At 37.4% G+C, this 17,403-nt stretch overlaps 1 protein-coding gene across 8 annotated transcripts in view; it reads right to left on the reverse strand.

Moving 5' to 3' along the window:
* The window catches only part of RALGAPA2 (Ral GTPase activating protein catalytic subunit alpha 2), a 332,861-nt gene that overhangs the window by 207,072 nt on the left and 108,386 nt on the right, over positions 1 to 17,403 (reverse strand). For 7 of the 8 annotated variants that reach the window (XM_019712539.3, XM_019712535.3, XM_019712536.3 and 4 more), the window contains 4 exons: positions 14,460 to 14,571; positions 8,501 to 8,738; positions 5,309 to 5,473; positions 1,466 to 1,606 (listed from right to left, as the gene is read on the reverse strand). In XM_019712539.3, the coding sequence (XP_019568098.3) occupies positions 1,466 to 1,606; positions 5,309 to 5,473; positions 8,501 to 8,738; positions 14,460 to 14,571 (656 nt within the window). The remainder of the gene's footprint in view (positions 1 to 1,465; positions 1,607 to 5,308; positions 5,474 to 8,500; positions 8,739 to 14,459; positions 14,572 to 17,403) is intronic. The other variant, XM_019712540.3, reaches the window with a different exon arrangement.

The following is a 17,403-nucleotide window of genomic DNA, read 5'->3' on the forward strand; positions in this document are numbered from 1 at the left end:
TTATAGGATGTTTAGCAGCATCCCTGGCTCCCCACCCACTGCCCCAGTCATGACAACCAAAAATGTCTCTAGACATTGCCAAATGTTCCCTCAGGGGCAAAATCATCCCCAATTGAGAACCACTGCTCTAAATCATATTCAGCTTCTGTTGGAACTGGGTAAGTATACATGGGAGTTAAGAATCTGAGTAAACTACAATATAATAATGAGAAAAAGTTTCCAAAATGAGATTACTAACAGGAAGAGTTTTCTTCTGAGTACATATTCTGGACAAACTAGTAAAAAACTTAAATGAAACAATATGGGGGGAAAATGGACTATGGAGAACAAAAACTCTAAACCATGAAAAATATTCATTTTGGATATACCGCATATATCAGCCAAATAGAAAACAAAACTACTTAAAATACTTTGTGAATCATCTCTAGGCATTAGCATTTTTTTGAAAACCAAATTATCAAACAGTTAATGGTCATCAGTAATTTAACTAACTGGTGCCCATCTTCCCATGTACCGACCGTTCTTACTGTTTTTTACCTTTGGTATTTACTAGGGGAAAAGAATTTTCTAAGAACCATTGTCCTTACTCTTAATAAAACTATCTTCTTTTCTCATATTCTGTAAATTAAATAATATGATATTTTACACTCTTCAGGGGAATTAAGCTTTAATTTTGCTTTGCTAAAACCACAATATGACACTATGACACTAAACCAGTATGACACTATTTAGTGCTACAGAAAGCCACAATTAGGCTATTGCCAATATTAAATAAATACTAATTTATAAAGCCATCTTTCTGAAAATAAAAAAGAGCAATGAAAATATTTCCCTCTTTAGTAAAAAAATTCATTTCATCTTAGAATCACTGAAAAACAAGCAGACGTAGACCTAATTATTCACTGTAGAGCAAAATAAATCCTTTTCTTTAAGTATCTATGCCAAAAATTACTTTTGGTGCTGTAACATCTTAATAAACCACAAAACATACTGTGTGTAAACCTCAATTTTAATTGGCTGAAGTGCAGGAACAATGTTTCTTTGTTTAGAAAATTAGCACTTTTTAACACTGTTTTTTTAACTCAAATCTCAATAATCAGTATGAATCTGTATAAACTGATCAAAATTTTATGAAAATCCTCTTCCGTTCTCTAGGAACTGTATAGACACTACACCAGGCATCACTGTTTTCCCCTATTAAAAACTACAGGTCACAAAATTCTCTTATCCTTCTTAATTAAGAATGCAAAGACCAGTGGTATTACAATCTTTTTTTTTTTTTTTTAAACTATCTACTAGCTACTAAATGTCTAACTACATAAAAACAATTATTGATATTCACTGAAAATTGCAATGCCCAGGCACGCATGCGTGATGTGGGGATATTAACAAAGGAAGCAAGGTCCAGAGGCAAGCGGGAGAAGTCGGGGGACACTGACGGACACATGAGACAGAATTACAGTACCTGACAGCCTGTGAGAGCAAGAGGAGTAAGAGAGACCAGGTAAGAGAGAGCTCACGGTGTGAAGGAGGAGCGGGACGCTTTTAGTGGCGGGCAAAGCCTCAGAAAGGTAGACACAGTTGCTGATAGACTGGCTTCGCTTAGCTTCCAGGAGAGATAAAGTAATAATTATGTCAGAAGAACATCAGGATCTTTCTCTTCTTTTTCATTATTATTTTTCTGGGCTCTCTTTAAATATGTAAAGAGGGTCATTTTAAACTTTAAAGGCAGTCAGTACAAAGCACAGTATTTAATCATAGTCTCTAAATACAGCCAACTTTCAGTCATTCTGATGACATGGGAGAATGGGCAATCCACAAATAATCAATCTTATTTTAGAATGCTTTACATGTTTGGTCTTTCCTTGTCCTCTGCTGTGTATCAGATTCGCACTTGGGTTGCTTATTTGGGCAGACATTATAATCATTTTTCCCTTTCTAAAGAATATAAACAAAAACACCTTGGTGAGGGAGGGAAAATCTAGCCTAAGATTAAATTTGTTCTATAAATAACAAATAATTCAAAAATTAGTTTACTGAGAGATGACTGTATTATTCAAAAGCAAACCATTTAGTAAATTAAATATCCTAAAAGCTTAAGAACATATAAAAATCAAGCTGAATATTAAAAGATTTGATAAGCGGAAAAAAGATAAAAATCTCCACGGAACCCATCCTTTTATATTACATTTCTTGCTTATTAAATCCATAATTTCCTACTGTGAACTTTATGGTACTCTTAAGTTTTCTACCGGGGGTGCCAAAAAAAAATGTATACAAGTGGACACGTTGGTCAACGTTGCTCAAGCAGTACTTCGCCATAATCAGAAGTGTCTGGACGCTGATGGTAACCATTCTGAGCACCTCTTGTAATTGCAGAAGTCAAATGTGACTTGTATTCATTTTTTGTTATCGGTGTATATTGAGTATTACAATTTTAATACAGTTTTCCTTTCTTAAAATGTGTATACATGTTTTTGGCTCCCTCTGTATGTACTGCTAGTAAAATGACCATTTGAGAAAATGGATGGACACTGGTAGAGAGAATATGCCTCATATATATATGAAACCACCATCAGTAAAATCAGTTTTATCCTTAAAACAAAAACATAAAGGTTTACATGCTGTTTTTATTGTCTTTACATGATTTTAACATTAATGAAATAGAACTACAAACAGTAGTGACACATTTTCAAAAAGTGAAACAAACTTTTTGCTTTCCTGTCTTTTCCTCCATCCTTTGGCCATCAGTATTCCCAGTTCTAATTCCCAGTTCTGAAGGACTATCTGCAATGCAATTATATTATAATTCACAAATGTGTAAGATAATATTTAAGTGAAAATGACTTCCATGTAAACATCAAACTGACTGAAAAGATTTGTTCATTTCTCAATGTCAGAGATTCTTCATTTGAATGTTGTTTTAAAAAGTTTTACTTCTGTAAATCAAATAATTGTGCATTTTTCCAAAATTGATCACTAGATACTTTAGAAATAATAAAATACAGAATAATTATTTTGTGTGGAAATTTGTTTTAATCACTAATTTTAAACATCTAAAATTTAAGCATCATTTTCACTCAGGAACAAAGTTGTACTTTAAAATTCTTGAAGACTCTCCTTGCCAGTCCTTGTAAGTTACAAACTAGTGCATTCTCTGTTAAATTGTCATTTCCCTACCCTGCAATTGCTTATTTTATATTTCCCTCTTGCCACAATCACTGACATTTCCTCAAACTAAGAGTACTCTGTGGGGCAAATCATAATAAACTAATCTTAAATTATTTTCTTATTGGGATTGGGAAAAAATTCAATTTCATATGGGCCCTCTATAATAAACATCTGAATGCTAAAAGTAGCAAAAACTAACTTCATGAGCTGTTCTCTCATTAAAGGTGGCCTCTACACAAATCAAAATCTACCATAAAAATATTCTGGGCCTTTTTAAAAGACATAAAGTGAATTATTACACAATGTAAAAATTATAGAAACACTAATATTTAGTTTATAGAGATCCATTTTATAAAACAGCATGATATAATAAAATCTTCAAAGACCATTGTTTTCACAGGCAACAAAAAAGATTCATAATATTTTATGATTTTTAGAAATACAAAATAAAATAGGAAATATATATATACGCATATATATATATTTATATATACCTATGAGTGTATAAAATACAGAAAGATAATAGATCTGTCCAACTCAATAGCTCTCATCTTCATTATATTTTACAGGTTATAGTTTCAAGTGTTTTTAATTTAATTAATCCTACAAATGCCGGGTTTATGGTTTTTTAAGTGACATACTCCAAATACCTTTACGTGATTTGTAAAAAATTTATATTTTTGCAATACCATGGCTTTTCAGACACCTGAGGACACTGACAAACAAAACCTCACTGGCCTAAATGTGCTGAGGAATTTCTAAAACATACCGGTGTCTCTATAATATTGTTGGTCTAAAATATCTGTTGAGAAACTAAGATGCAATCACTTCTATGGCTGTGTTTTAGTCAAATAGTGGTAATTAAACATGCAATGTCCAATAATTTGCTACTCATTAAAATGTGAGAAAAAAGTTTTAAAAAGTGTTATGAATGATCACTTTTAGTATAGTAATTCAAGGGTTATGAGGGACAGCAGGAAGTCTGAACAGCTCAGGCATGATGCCACCTTTATCATAAACTTCTATTCAGATACCTTTCTTTTAAAGATCCAGAGATGGAGAAAGGAGTTTTTAGGAGGTGGGATGACACAGGAAATCAGTGACTAAGTCTTCCCAAAAGTTGCCTGTTATCAGGAATAAGGTCTCTCCTCAGGGGAGAGGATGAAGGAAAGCAGGAAGTGGAACGGGAGGTGAATTCAAATAAGGTGATAATTACCAACAGATGCTATAGGAAAAAAGCATGAGACAGTTAGGGTTAAGGTATAATATATTTTCATAATAAAACTCCAACAGGATTCTAAGCCTTTACTAAGCACTATAAAACATGCTGAGTATAAATAAATCTCTGATTATGACCAGAGGATATTGTGACTTTCTACAGTCAACATGCTGAATATCAATTACAATTGCATGGCATTACAGATGTGAAACACTACAGGGAACTCAGATAAATTTGTTTTAAACTTAAGTTACAGCCTCAAAGTCACTGGGCCGGGTGGGCCGGGTGGGGGGAGCAGCGCTTTATTTCTTGTCATTAAATACTGGATATAAGTTTACTTTTTTGAAGATTTCTCTTTTTGTTTTAAGAGTAAAGTGTTGCAAAGCAGTCTGATTAACGGGATTCTTCGTCAAGTTCTTGTTTATCCTAACAGGCTGTAAGGACAACATCTATAGGCATGGAAAGCTCAATTCTCCAAAGATGCAAAAAATGTAAATGCTCCATTTAGTCCTGAAAACTAAGTGCATTATTCTACTTTTCGTTGCTGGAACAAGTTGCCACACTCTCTCAAAATTAATATGTTCAACAACAACAATAATGCAACTAATTGTGTGATTACTAAGAATTTATTTTCCTGAAAGTTCAAACAAAACATCCATTTTTCTCTTTTGCACAAATATCTCACTCAGTATTAACATCTCAAGTTCTTTTTCATAATGAAGGATTTAGAAATAAATATCAACTGATTTGAGAAGTGATCAGAACAGAAAGTTAAAAAGATACCGAGACATCTCATTTAATAAATAAAAGGTCAGTATTTAAGTTCTGAGAATTTTTAAATTCTTACAACATTTTACTCCTATAAATCCATTTTAGATAGCAACTAGACCTTTGGGAAATATTCAAATAAATATTTACCGGTTGCTTTTTGGCGAACAATATTTCTTGCTTTCTCAACTCCTGGTGCCCCAGATGTGGTTGCACTCCTAAATCGCATTGGCTCGGTCACATCTGGGTGGCTCCGCCAGCTGAGAGAAAAGGATCTTCCCACAGTGGCTCCTTTCTGAGAATCTAGAACGCAGCCTGACACATGTAAGATAAGAAAAATAATCTAAAGGCTGAATTCATTATTCATTTCATAGCCTATATTGCTCAGCAAATTTCATACCTACAATTATGTATAATCAGCAGTTTGTGTTGTAGCAAATTAGGTACCATTTCCTTATGTCATAATTTAGGAAGTTATTCATATATTGGACATCTAAAAGTCCGATAAAGTATTTTTCAAGCATCTCCAATAGTCTCGTGAAAATTGACTCATAGTTAGTATTCACTCTAATATACAAAAAACATTAATAGACCTTTCTCAATATAAGAACAATGTCAAAGGAAGTTACACCACTGCTCCCAAAACATTCCAAAAACTTTTATAAACCAGAAAATTAGAGATCCTGATTTTAGAACAGTACACCATCTTATAGGCACCAACCTCTCCACAAATGCCTAAGAGAAATTTATGCCTATGTACTCTAATTAGTCAGTCACATGAGCAAGAAAAATGAAAATCTACAAGTAATACATCCTATTTCAGCAAAGCTGTAAAACAGTAAAATACTTCAGCTCTGTGATTAAACTTCTCTTCTTTCCTCTCATATTGCTCTGGTCAAATATTTCAAATGAGTGGTCAAGGATCCAAAAGAAATACCGGAGAAAAGAGAATGAGACACTAAGAGATTTCTGCGCAGGTATGATGTAGCCAGTGGCTGCCACTTGACTTGTGGCTTGTTTTCACACCCAGGTTCCACTGAGAGTGTATTTTGTTTCTACAAGTCCAACACTTAGAAGGCAAATATTTCTATAATAAATATTTAAATCTGTTTTTACAATAAGGCAACATAATAAATAAATCAGAAACATGTGCCATGGTCATTAATTAAATTTGTTCTGTATCATTCTGGAAACAGTATTTTTGAAGTTGTTTACCTTCTTATGACAAGCTTATCTGTTTCCAGGACTCTGTGTCCGTACAGTGGGAGGGAAGAAAATATTGCAGGGGGCTGAAGGAGAGGGTACATTACAAGAATTTCAGGAGGTAGAGAATGTACTTAGTTTGAGAATATCCTTACTTCCTGTCTTGGCAACTCTCCTCTATCCTGAAAGTCACCCATAGTGAGGTAGCCCTTCTTCTAGGCTGAGAACTAGGGAGCCAAGTTCCTGGCTAGAGCATCTTGGTCCTCTTAGACTCTGAGTTCACACAGAGGCCCTGAGAGCTGCTACAGAGGACAAGACAGAGGCCAAGGGTCCAGGCTCTTGGCTCCCTACTTCAATCCCGAATCTCTCGTCTAATATATATTTTAGGAAGGACTCTTTCTAGCTTCAAAGGGGGAGAAAAAAGGATCTCCTGCAAAAATAGTATGTTAGAAAATCACTGCATTAAACAGTCTAAATCGAAACTGTCTACATAGTCTAAATTTCAATTGCTCCACTGGGATGCCATGTACTTAAACTACTGTGTTTTGGCTTCTTACTAACTTGCTTTTACTAACCAGTACTTTGGTAAGCCACTCACTGACTGCAAGGAAGATATCATAAGAATCAGTCACATAAATTACATGTCTCTATGTTTAATTAATCATGTAATTTGTTCATGCCTCCCATTATCCACATCTTCTTTTGTTCTCTCCCACACTGACTCTGGGCTTCAACACTTAAAACACTTATAATGACCTATCTTGGCAACAAAATTGAGCGAGCAGAGATTTCAAGTGCATTTGAAAATTTGGGCTTGCCCACTTGCTGCTCCTGGAACCCTAAGCCTCGGCTAGCCTGCTGGGTGATAAAAGATATATGGCCCAGTCATCCCCACTGCCCCAGCTGACAGCCAGCGAACCCCCAGACATAGAGCTGCCAAGTTCACCGTCTAGCTGACTGCAAACACAGGAGTGAAAGAACTGCCCAACTGAGTACAATCCAAATCGCCAACATATAAAATCATGATCTAAATAAATGGTAGTTTAAGCCACTGTATTTTGGGATGATCTGTCACACAGCAAAAGCTAACTGACAGAATCTGTAATAAGGCTACTGTTGAAGTTGTAGTCAACTACGGCATGTAATGTACCCTTTACGAGGAGAAATTCCTATCAGGTCTTAGAACCAGAAAAAGCTATGTATCACCTAAGCAAGTGAACTGTTTTTACCTTTTGTACTCTGTGAGTTTTTGATATAACCCTGTGAAGATAAGAGTCAAATCCAGGGTTGCCCCCTTCTCACCTCCCTAGCAAGTATATGAGGCTCTTTGGCACGCATTTTGGCATTTTAACCATGCCTGTAGCTCCATCCGCTTTCTTTTTGCCCTGATGTCCTTATGTACTTTATCTACTGTATTATTCATATTTCTATGAGCTGCCTCAAAATCTTTACACAGAAAGTTGGAGTACAAGTGAATTAATTCAAGAACTGTGTCACAGTGAATACAGGGGCTGCCAAACTGTCATACCCAAAGAAACCACCACTAATGTTTTCCACCTTGATCTGACTCTAGGTCTTAACAGTTTTTACCAAAAAACGTAACAAAGCCGAAATGACTCCCATCTGAAGAATTTGGAATTTTTCCACCTTTGCTAGGGAGGCAGTAGAGTATGTCTCAATAGTGTGGCATCTTGAGTTGGACTTGTTTGGCTTTGATTTCTGGCTTTACCATTTCTCAGCTATGTGATCTTGACTCTCTCAGCTATGTGATCTTGAATGAGTCAATCACTATGGACTCTGTTCTTCAGTTTCTTTGTGATATGGAGATAGTTGTATCTACTTCATAGGGGACCATGCAGGTGAAGAGACAAAACACTAACAAAGCACTAGCCATCATTATTATTGTTTTTACTATTACTGCTACTACTTCATTTTCCTTCTTCCACAACCTCTTCCATCATCTTCATTAAGTGGACAGAGTGCTATGAAACACAATTTAATGTCACCATTAAAGACAGTGCCTTTATGTCTGGTTCAGTTTATTATGAAATGTCTTGCTTTAATCATCTACATGTGTAAATACATAGTGCTTCCCTGATGTCTCAGACATATGGTATTACCCTGTAAAAGTGGAAATACCTTTGCCTCGTTGTTTCTTTTCCTTTTGTTCACTTAATTTGTCCAGAGGTAGGTTTGTCATCTCAACTCCATAAACAGTTCTCGCGAGCACTGCTGTCAAGGAGTCCATGATGTTGGCCCACTCGTTTATGAGTTCCTCCCATTCTGTAAGGGAGGACAGCACTCCAAGGAGGTCGTCCCAGAGCTCTCGAGAAATGTACACACAGAGGTTTGCTCGGATCCAAGCTACAATGAGCGTCTAAAACCAACCAACCAACAAGAGAATGCATCAGCTTCATTTGCAAGAAGTATAATTTTTAACAAAATATTTTAAATTACTATTAATAAAATTAATTTTAAAATAAAAAGTGCTTTGTATATTGTTTCTTTTAATTTAAAATTTTGATCAGTTGTAATCAAGATTTGAGCTACTGTGAAATAAGTTATCATTAAAAAAATACTGATTAAAAATTATTCTAGTGTCGGTGGTTTGTCCTGGTATAACTGAGAAGACAAAGCTGTCTGTAAAACTATTCTTTCCTGAGACAGCTCTTTCCCTCATTATTTACAGTGGCTACTTTAAACCTCTTCTTCTCTATGTAAACCTCCAAACCCACCAAGTCCTCCCTGGTTTTTAGGAGACGAACTCACTGCAGACTTCAGAGAAAACAGAATCTATTAAACCGGAATGCCCTCAACCTCTGCCTACAAGACCCATGCATTCGCCCAGTTTCTCCTCCACCTGCAGGCTGTATGTGAAGAGGGGCTTCCTCTCTTCTATACTTGTCTCCACCTCTGCTCTGGATCCCTTCCTTGGAGTCTTCGTGTTTCCATTAACCCCTCCTCTCAGTTATCTCTAATCCATCTTACTTCCCCAGCTCCTCCCATCAGCATTTAAACATGCTCCAATTCTTCCTCATTTTAAGGGGGAAAAAAAAAAAAATTTCCGTTGAACAGAGATTCCCCCCTCCAGGCTAGAGCCCTTTTTCTTCCCGTTTCAAAGCCAAATTTCTAGTCAGAAAGTTCCACACTCACTCCACCTGCACTGCCTCATCTCCCAGTCAACAGAATGCTCTGGCTCTCTCCCTCCCGTGCCACCCCATCTTCTACCTGGGTTTCGGTCTCCATTCTCACGGCTCCAGTCAACATCCGTGTACTGCTGACTTCTGAATCTCCAAGTTCAGCCCAGTCCTCTTTGATGGTATCCTGACCTATCTATCTGCTTATTAGCATGTTCTACAGGAACTTATAATACAGCATAATAGTAAAATGAATTCCCTTTCTTCCATTGAGATTCTTCCAATTCCTTGACCTGGTCTCTCCTGCTACTTCTCTCTCTTCCCTCCCCCTGGCCTCTTTAACTCCCACTCCCTTTTCAGGTCAGAACTTGGACATCACTTCTTCCAAGGTGTCCCTGACTGCCACCCCACTCCTAGCCTCCTAAGTAGCCTTCAGTTCCCACAGTTCTCGGCACTTCCCTCATTACAGCACTTATCACTCTTTTCCTCAAGAGTCTGTTCATTTCCCTTTGTCCCTCCTCTACTCTTATGGTCCATAACACTAGAACTGCTGACATGGCAACACTACAAGACAATTATGCATATATTCTGGGTATTTCCTTACCTTGAAATTGCCCAGTTCCTTACCTCTGTCAAATTTCACGTCCATTAAAATTCAAATCAAAATGTATCTCCCTTGAAAAAAGTGCCACGTCCATCCCAGATATGCCCCAGATGCTTTCCTAATCTTAGTAGAGGAATCTTTATATCCAAAATCCGTGTAACTTCCCTGATCTGTTGTCAGAGCTAAATGTACTTGTTAATGTAGTTGCAAATGTACTAAACGTATTTGCAAATATTTCTTCCCAACCTAGTTGAAAACAGGTTCCTACTATCATTGGGAGCTGTGCTGTGCATGGAATAGGAATGAATTTGCTTTTTAATTAAAAGAGAAATTTTTCTTTAACATACACATAGGAAACTTTAAGAAATAAAAAACAGTCTGTAATTAGGCAGGTGTGTTTTGACTAATTGAAAAATCATTATTTAAGTGACCCTTACGCAATGTACTTTTTTCCTATTTTTCAATTCATGTTTATTACACTTTTTAAAGGGGAACAACGAAAATGTTAAAGTTGAGCTAATTTAGTTAAGTGTATTGAAAATAAGGTTTTTAAACACAGTTAAAATCTGATTCTAAGATGAATGAATTTTTTTAAAATTAAGAACAATGAAAAATAAAAAATTAAAATAATTTTATCATGTTAATAATTTATTATATATTTTATGACTAAAATGCTAGCTTCTGTTTATTCATTTTTACACTCCTGTTTTCAAAGTGAGTTTGAAACCATAACCATAAAGAGCATACATACAATAAAATTAATAAATAGTAGATCAAAAATATAATCTTAAAGTATAGGCTGACAATGTCACCAGGACTCAGACTCATATTTGGGTCTAACACTAGTTTCAGGTTTAAAAGCAGTTGTTTTGGTCTGGTAAGATACCCTTTATTGGGAATCTAGCATTGGCTTCACTTTATTAACTATTATAAAACAAGAACAGAACAATGCTTTCCTGCAGCTTATAAAATTCATCTTAACAAATCTCACATACATGTACACAGACCTGTTGAATCATCATCATAATTCACAACTAACAACACTTCCACACAGAGCAAAATCATAACAGTCAGCGGGTGGCGAGTGGCATCTTTGGACATGAAGGCAGGGCACCATTTTAATAAGTTACCCTTTTCTAAAAGGAAGAGAGAAGGAGAGCCCCGGACTCTTGGTTCTGTCACTATCTTGGTTTGTGACCTGGGCAATTTACTTGGCTTTTCTGGAGTCATTTCTCGTTAAAAATAAAAAGCTGGAGAAGAGCACCTTCAAGGTTCTTCTAGCACTGAAATTCATGTTTTATCAAACACATCTCAGTATAGAAGCTGTATAAAAAAACCCACCTTTGCTAGCAAATCACTCCTTTTCTTACATACATTTCCTAACCAACCACTCTCTACATACATTTCCCTTCTCATCACACTGAGGGGACTACACAATTTTAAGGTAATGGCTCATATTATAAATAGCAGGACCATAGTCCAAATTTCTTGATATACTTTTAAAAGCTTCAGGCTTAGGTCACAGTTAGCACTGACAAAAGATTAAACATCATTTATGGCAATCACCATTATTTGGTAAATATTTAAACTAACTAAAACTCAACTATCATTTGAAGAAAATTTGCCAACTCAAAGTTATCTACTGACAGAGGAAAAAACTAAACACTAAATAAAAAATTAGAAAAAGATAAAAGGATAATGGTAACTTAAAATTTCCTGTCCCCTTTAATAGTCTCCTTATTCAAATTTTAAAAAATTAAGTATCTGGCTGTTGTAGATAGTCTACATAACCAAATGAATAATAATTCGATGAGACTGTAATTTCAGTATGGGACTTCAATGATGCCCACTTGATTGCCTGGCAGCTCTATCCAGACCTTTCACATTTTTCTCCCCCAATGGATCTCACAAAAGATAATCATACATCCCAAATGAATCTGCTCTCATTGTTATGACAACCCTGGCAAGATAGGAAGGTATCTTTCCTAATTGTGACAAATTAGGGAAGAAACTCAGAAAGGTGAAGTGATTTGTCTCAAGGCCACACAGCCGAAAGTAACCAGAGCTGGGATCAGAACCCAAAATCTAAATTCCCAAAGCTCATCTTCTCTCCACAATTCTATGGTTAGTGATTAATTTTCTTCTTGATCCACCTAACTATTGCCAAAATAATAACAACAATATGAAAATCATGAATAACCACGGACTCAAAACTAATCTTCAAGTAAGGTCTGACAAGATTTCTCCATTAATGAGGAAGATTTTTTCCCCCAAACCAAAACCAACCAACCAAACAAAAAACACAACTCCACAGTAGTCTTGCTTAATTCAGTGACAAGTTCTCACTCTAATTCCAACACACACAGATGCAGAGCCAGGTAACTGGTGAGGAATGAGGCCTAAGCACCTGCCAGTCTGAGTCTGGCTTCAGTCCATGTCACTTGGCAGCCCCAGTCCCACCAGGATTGGGAGATCGGGCAGGTGCCGACAGTGAGATGGTCCATGAGAGTCAGAACAAAGTGAGCAGTGTCTATATTTCCAGGAGGGCAGCAAAGCAAGTGGTCAGTACCACCCTTGAAGCAAGAGCACAGCAAAATTGGACACTCACAAAAGGATGTGTAGACCACTTTATATATCTAATAACTCGGAAAGGCAATCAAAGTACAAGTGATTATACCATTCAGGAGACAAGTGAGTATATGCCAATTAGTTCTGTAGTCTCATACATCTTTCATTCAGCTAAGATCATTCAATCATATTAAACTATTAAAAATTAATATGAACAGTTGGGTTCTCTTGCATCACAATGGGATTAATTAGCTTTATTTAAAGAACTAATTTCTCTTATCACCTTTACTTCCATATACTACCTGTATTCTGGATATGCTCTTAATATATACCCTCCAAAACCACTTTCATGTCAACTGAGGAGGGAAATTAACTTCTCCCTGTAACTGTCCATTCCAGCTCATGCTCTACTATGCTTTATCCTATCAAATTATCCCAAGTCAGGCCCGTCCATTGTACTTACTAATGCCTTTATTTCTGTAGAATGTCACATTTTTCCAGAGTCCTCTCATACTGTTCCCTTTCAGAAATGCTTCATAAATTCTATGCATTCCATAAATATTTGTGCTTTCCAATAGTTGCGATAGGCTATCGCCCTCAGGACCTTCAAAATTTCTACTTCCCAGTCAATTATTTATCATCCACTTCCTCTCCCCCTCAGGGCAACGTCAGACTACTCATTTTCTTAATCCTTCTCATCATGTGAGATGCAAGGAACAGAGCCATCTCCTTGGCTCTCTGCTCCCACCTAAGGCCAGCCCAGCCCAGCCCACCTCACCTTATCCAGGACTTCACTTCTGTATTTCTCTCGCTCCCCAAGACTACCTTGTTCTCTCTCCCTCACTGGACCATCCCCAATGGCAAGCAAACATACCTTACTACCAACTACCTTAACCCCTGCCCATCACACATGCCGCCTACTCCAGCTAGCTCCATTTTCCATCTCCCTACTACATCAATATCTCTACAAAGCCTTGATTATACTTACTACCTCCACTGTCCAGCTCTCATTTCCTCCTCCATCCTCTTCAGGTGGGCCTCATTCTCCTAGAACATTCTCAACCACCTACATATCATCAAAGCCAGTGGTCAACTGGCTGTTCTCCTCTTACCCGATATCCTTCTCCAGGTAATCAGCACACATATTCCTCTAGTTTCCTTCCTAGCTCCCTGTCCACATCTTTGGTTGGCTGTTCTCCTCCATCAATCATGGAGCTAGCCCTCTTCCTTCTACGACACAGATTCTCTCCCTAGATGATCCCATCCAGTCTGTGGCTGTAAACATAACTGTCCAACACAATGATGGCTCTTGTATTTTTATTTCTAGTTTCAACTGCTCCCTGACTTTATTTCCATTCCCATACTTCTTCTTTTTTTTAAATTTATTTTTAAATTTATTGGGGTGACAATTGTTAGTAAAATTACATAGATTTCAGGTGTACAATTCTGTATTACATCATCTATATCTGTTCATCCTTTATCTTTTCAAATCTACCTGGCCCTCCACCAAAGCCATCATCAGCTCTTGTCATTTTTCTAATTTCTACCAACCTCAAGCAAATGAAGAGAAAGTAGATGGCGGAGAGGTAGGAAAGCCTAAAAGAAGCCGTGAACTAATTATAAAGACTAGATTACAACTTTCAGGACAAAACTAAAGAAGATGTCTACTTGAATTTCTAGAAATTTAAAGTTAGTTTAATTTTACTCCAAATTCTCAGTGATTAGAACTAATTTACTTTAAAATCTGACTCATTTCTTGCATCTGCAGTGTTTTAATAAAAAGACTTACCCTAAACAGTAAACCTGCCAAGCTCTGGGCAAACAAGTCCTTTATTTGTTTATCCTTTGGCTTCTGCATGACAGCTTCTGTTATCCTGAGTAGTATTTGCAACATCTGTTCCCTGGGCCACCGAAAATAAAAGCTCATATTATTAATCACATCTCCAAATCACTTTAATTTATAGGTACGAGAAATTCTCTTAAGAATTCAGCAACACTGATAAACATGTATTACTCAAAAGTATTACAAATCTGAACGCCCATTACATAATACCGTATTTTATCAAAATAAGTTACTTTACATCCTAAAAATAAGCATCTTGTGCCCACATCAATAGGCAGGATAAAATAGGCATCATCCTAGCATGATTTTTTTCCCCTTACAGAAAAGGGAGACAAGATTGTTTCTCCAACTGTGGTGGGTACTCAGTGAACAGCTGTGCCTAATTGAACTTACGCAGCACCATTTAATTTCCACATCCATTATGTTACTTAACCTGTACAGTCTCCCTATCTATCTTTGGGACAGAAAATAAAACCGACTTTCTGGTCTTCATTCTGGGGAGATAAGCAGTCAGCATTCTGTATGGCTGAACTCCAAAGTACTCACAAAGGTAGGAAGGTTTGGAAAGGTCACCACTGCTCACTTTGAGGCATGGAGCTTTGTGCCTGAAATATCCTGACTGTACCACAGGGCACAACTGAGAAAGCTGCAATCATGACATCTCAGTTACAGTGTCCCCTACAGAAGAGGTTTTTTAATATAAAAGGTCTTTGAAGAGTATAAAGCACTAGAGAGACAGAATAACACTACTAATTAAGATAATAGTAATAAGTTCTTTAGAATAGCCAAAGGCCTTTTTTCTAAGCTAAGTTACATTCTAATCAGAGCATCTGCTCACTTTTTCTTTTCCCAAATCCCACGGGGAAAAAAAAAAGAACACATTATCTTTTGTATATAATGGAGGTCTATTTTTTCTGAGGGGAATCACCTTGGTTCCTTTTAACTTCTCCGTTAAGGTTTTATATACTAACCATTCATTTATCTTTATAACTTTCTCCCTGCCCTTACTGCTCTTTAGTGATAAAATCGAGAACTGGACAAAGTCATCTAGTTCAGGACAGATAATCTCTAAATCATAGTTCCTTTACATTTTTGTCATATTTCTGCATACTGGGACAGTATTTTCTCTTAACATGACACTGAATCTCATTAAACTTCTCATGGTTAATGACCTCTAGGAACTTCCTGCCCTATTTGCAGCTGACCCTATTGGATTTTCGTCCTGAGGTGATCTGTTGGCATATATTCTGCACTCTGTTCAGTTTGCTTCTGCTCTACACCACCCGTGGATTCCGGAGCACAGACTGAGAAGAGTCATCAAGTCATGAAGGATCTGGGCATGCATGCATGGAGCACCTATGAAGAAGTGAGGGAAGAAACGGCAGAACTAGAGACAGCCTGGTGCTCACTACATTCAGGGTCCCCAAACCCCTGTCACAGGTGGGGGGAAAGGCAGCCCCCGATGTCATCACTGCCGGCCTATATTATGGTGATGCTTAACACAACGGCAAAAAAAATGACTCCTTCCACAAGAATGGTTACATACCCATCCTGCGAACATGATGGGAACAAGAGATGTAATAATTTCAAATAAGACCACAGTCATGGGAACTACTATCAAAAAAAGCAAACCGATTGAAGCAATGACTGACAAAGACGCAGGGTTAGTTTAATTTCTGAACCTATGAAAGCTTGGAAATTCATGCAGAGTCTTCTGGAAGAAAATGAGGATGAAAAAATTGTCTCCAGTTTGGAAAAATCTTTCCTAACAGTTTTGACTTCAGCTTGTTCCACTGTATTCCGTGAAACACTCACTTTTGGTCACTGCTCCTCAATGGAGAACTACTCAGAGGGTAACAAACTTGTATCAGAGCACATGAAATTACACATATGAGCTATCCCTGTGTTGGCAAAGGAATAGGGTTTTCCTGCACTCTTTATGATTTATCCTGTCCTCACGATCTCACACAGATGGCAATACTGCTCATTCACACGCCAGTATTCACTGTCTTGGGACCACTTCTTAGCTCTTCCCTGGCTACAGCCCTGGTACAACCCACCATCACCTATGGCCACAGACTTTGCGCTCCACCCACCGCACTGTCTCTTCTCCACATATCAGTCGGAGAGATCTGGAAGCATAAATCAGATGTGTGTCACACTGCTGCACAGAGCGGTAGCCAGTGTCCTCCCCGCGGCCAGCAGGCCCCATGCAACCTGGTTCTGGCTGGTCCACTGCCTCATCCCTTCTCAGTCCACCTCTCCCTCTGTCTTCTCCACTACACTGGCTGTCACCTTGTCCTGCCTGGAACATACTGCGCTGGTTACCTGCTGTTCCTTCCCTCAGGCATCCCCATGGCTCCTCCGTCCCTTCCCTCAGGGCTCTCCTCGGAAGGCTTTCCCCCATACCTGATGAAAGAAACTCCCCTGCGCTCCACACTGGCCCCTTCCCTTTTCTCCTTGTTCTCCTTAGCACGTAATACTACCAAAATTGCTTCTGTGTTCATTATGCCTCTCAGTCCACGAGGATGGAAACCTCATGAGGAAAGGAACATTATATGTCTAGGGTACCTAAATCCTCATAACAGAAGCTAGAAGGGAGGAAGGGAGGGGAGAGGAAATCAAAAAGGGAAGGAAGGGATTGTCTGGTACTAAAATATGTAAGAAAATCTGATGCTAGGGAAACAGGTCACATACCTTTCTATGCTCTACTGACTATTTGTTGGTGAGTATTGTCATCTGTTTCTATAATTTGTTGGAGATATATAATATATATATATATATATATATATATATATATATATATATATTTTTTTTTTTTTTTTCTTTTGGCCTGGAAATTTCTGAATTATTAAATTACTGAGAATTGCTTGATTTTATTTCTCAAAAT

Source organism: Rhinolophus sinicus, chromosome 13 (genome assembly GCF_057876585.1).
Source record: "Rhinolophus sinicus isolate RSI-liver-muscle chromosome 13, RSI-T2T, whole genome shotgun sequence".
Lineage (NCBI taxonomy): Eukaryota > Metazoa > Chordata > Mammalia > Chiroptera > Rhinolophidae > Rhinolophus > Rhinolophus sinicus.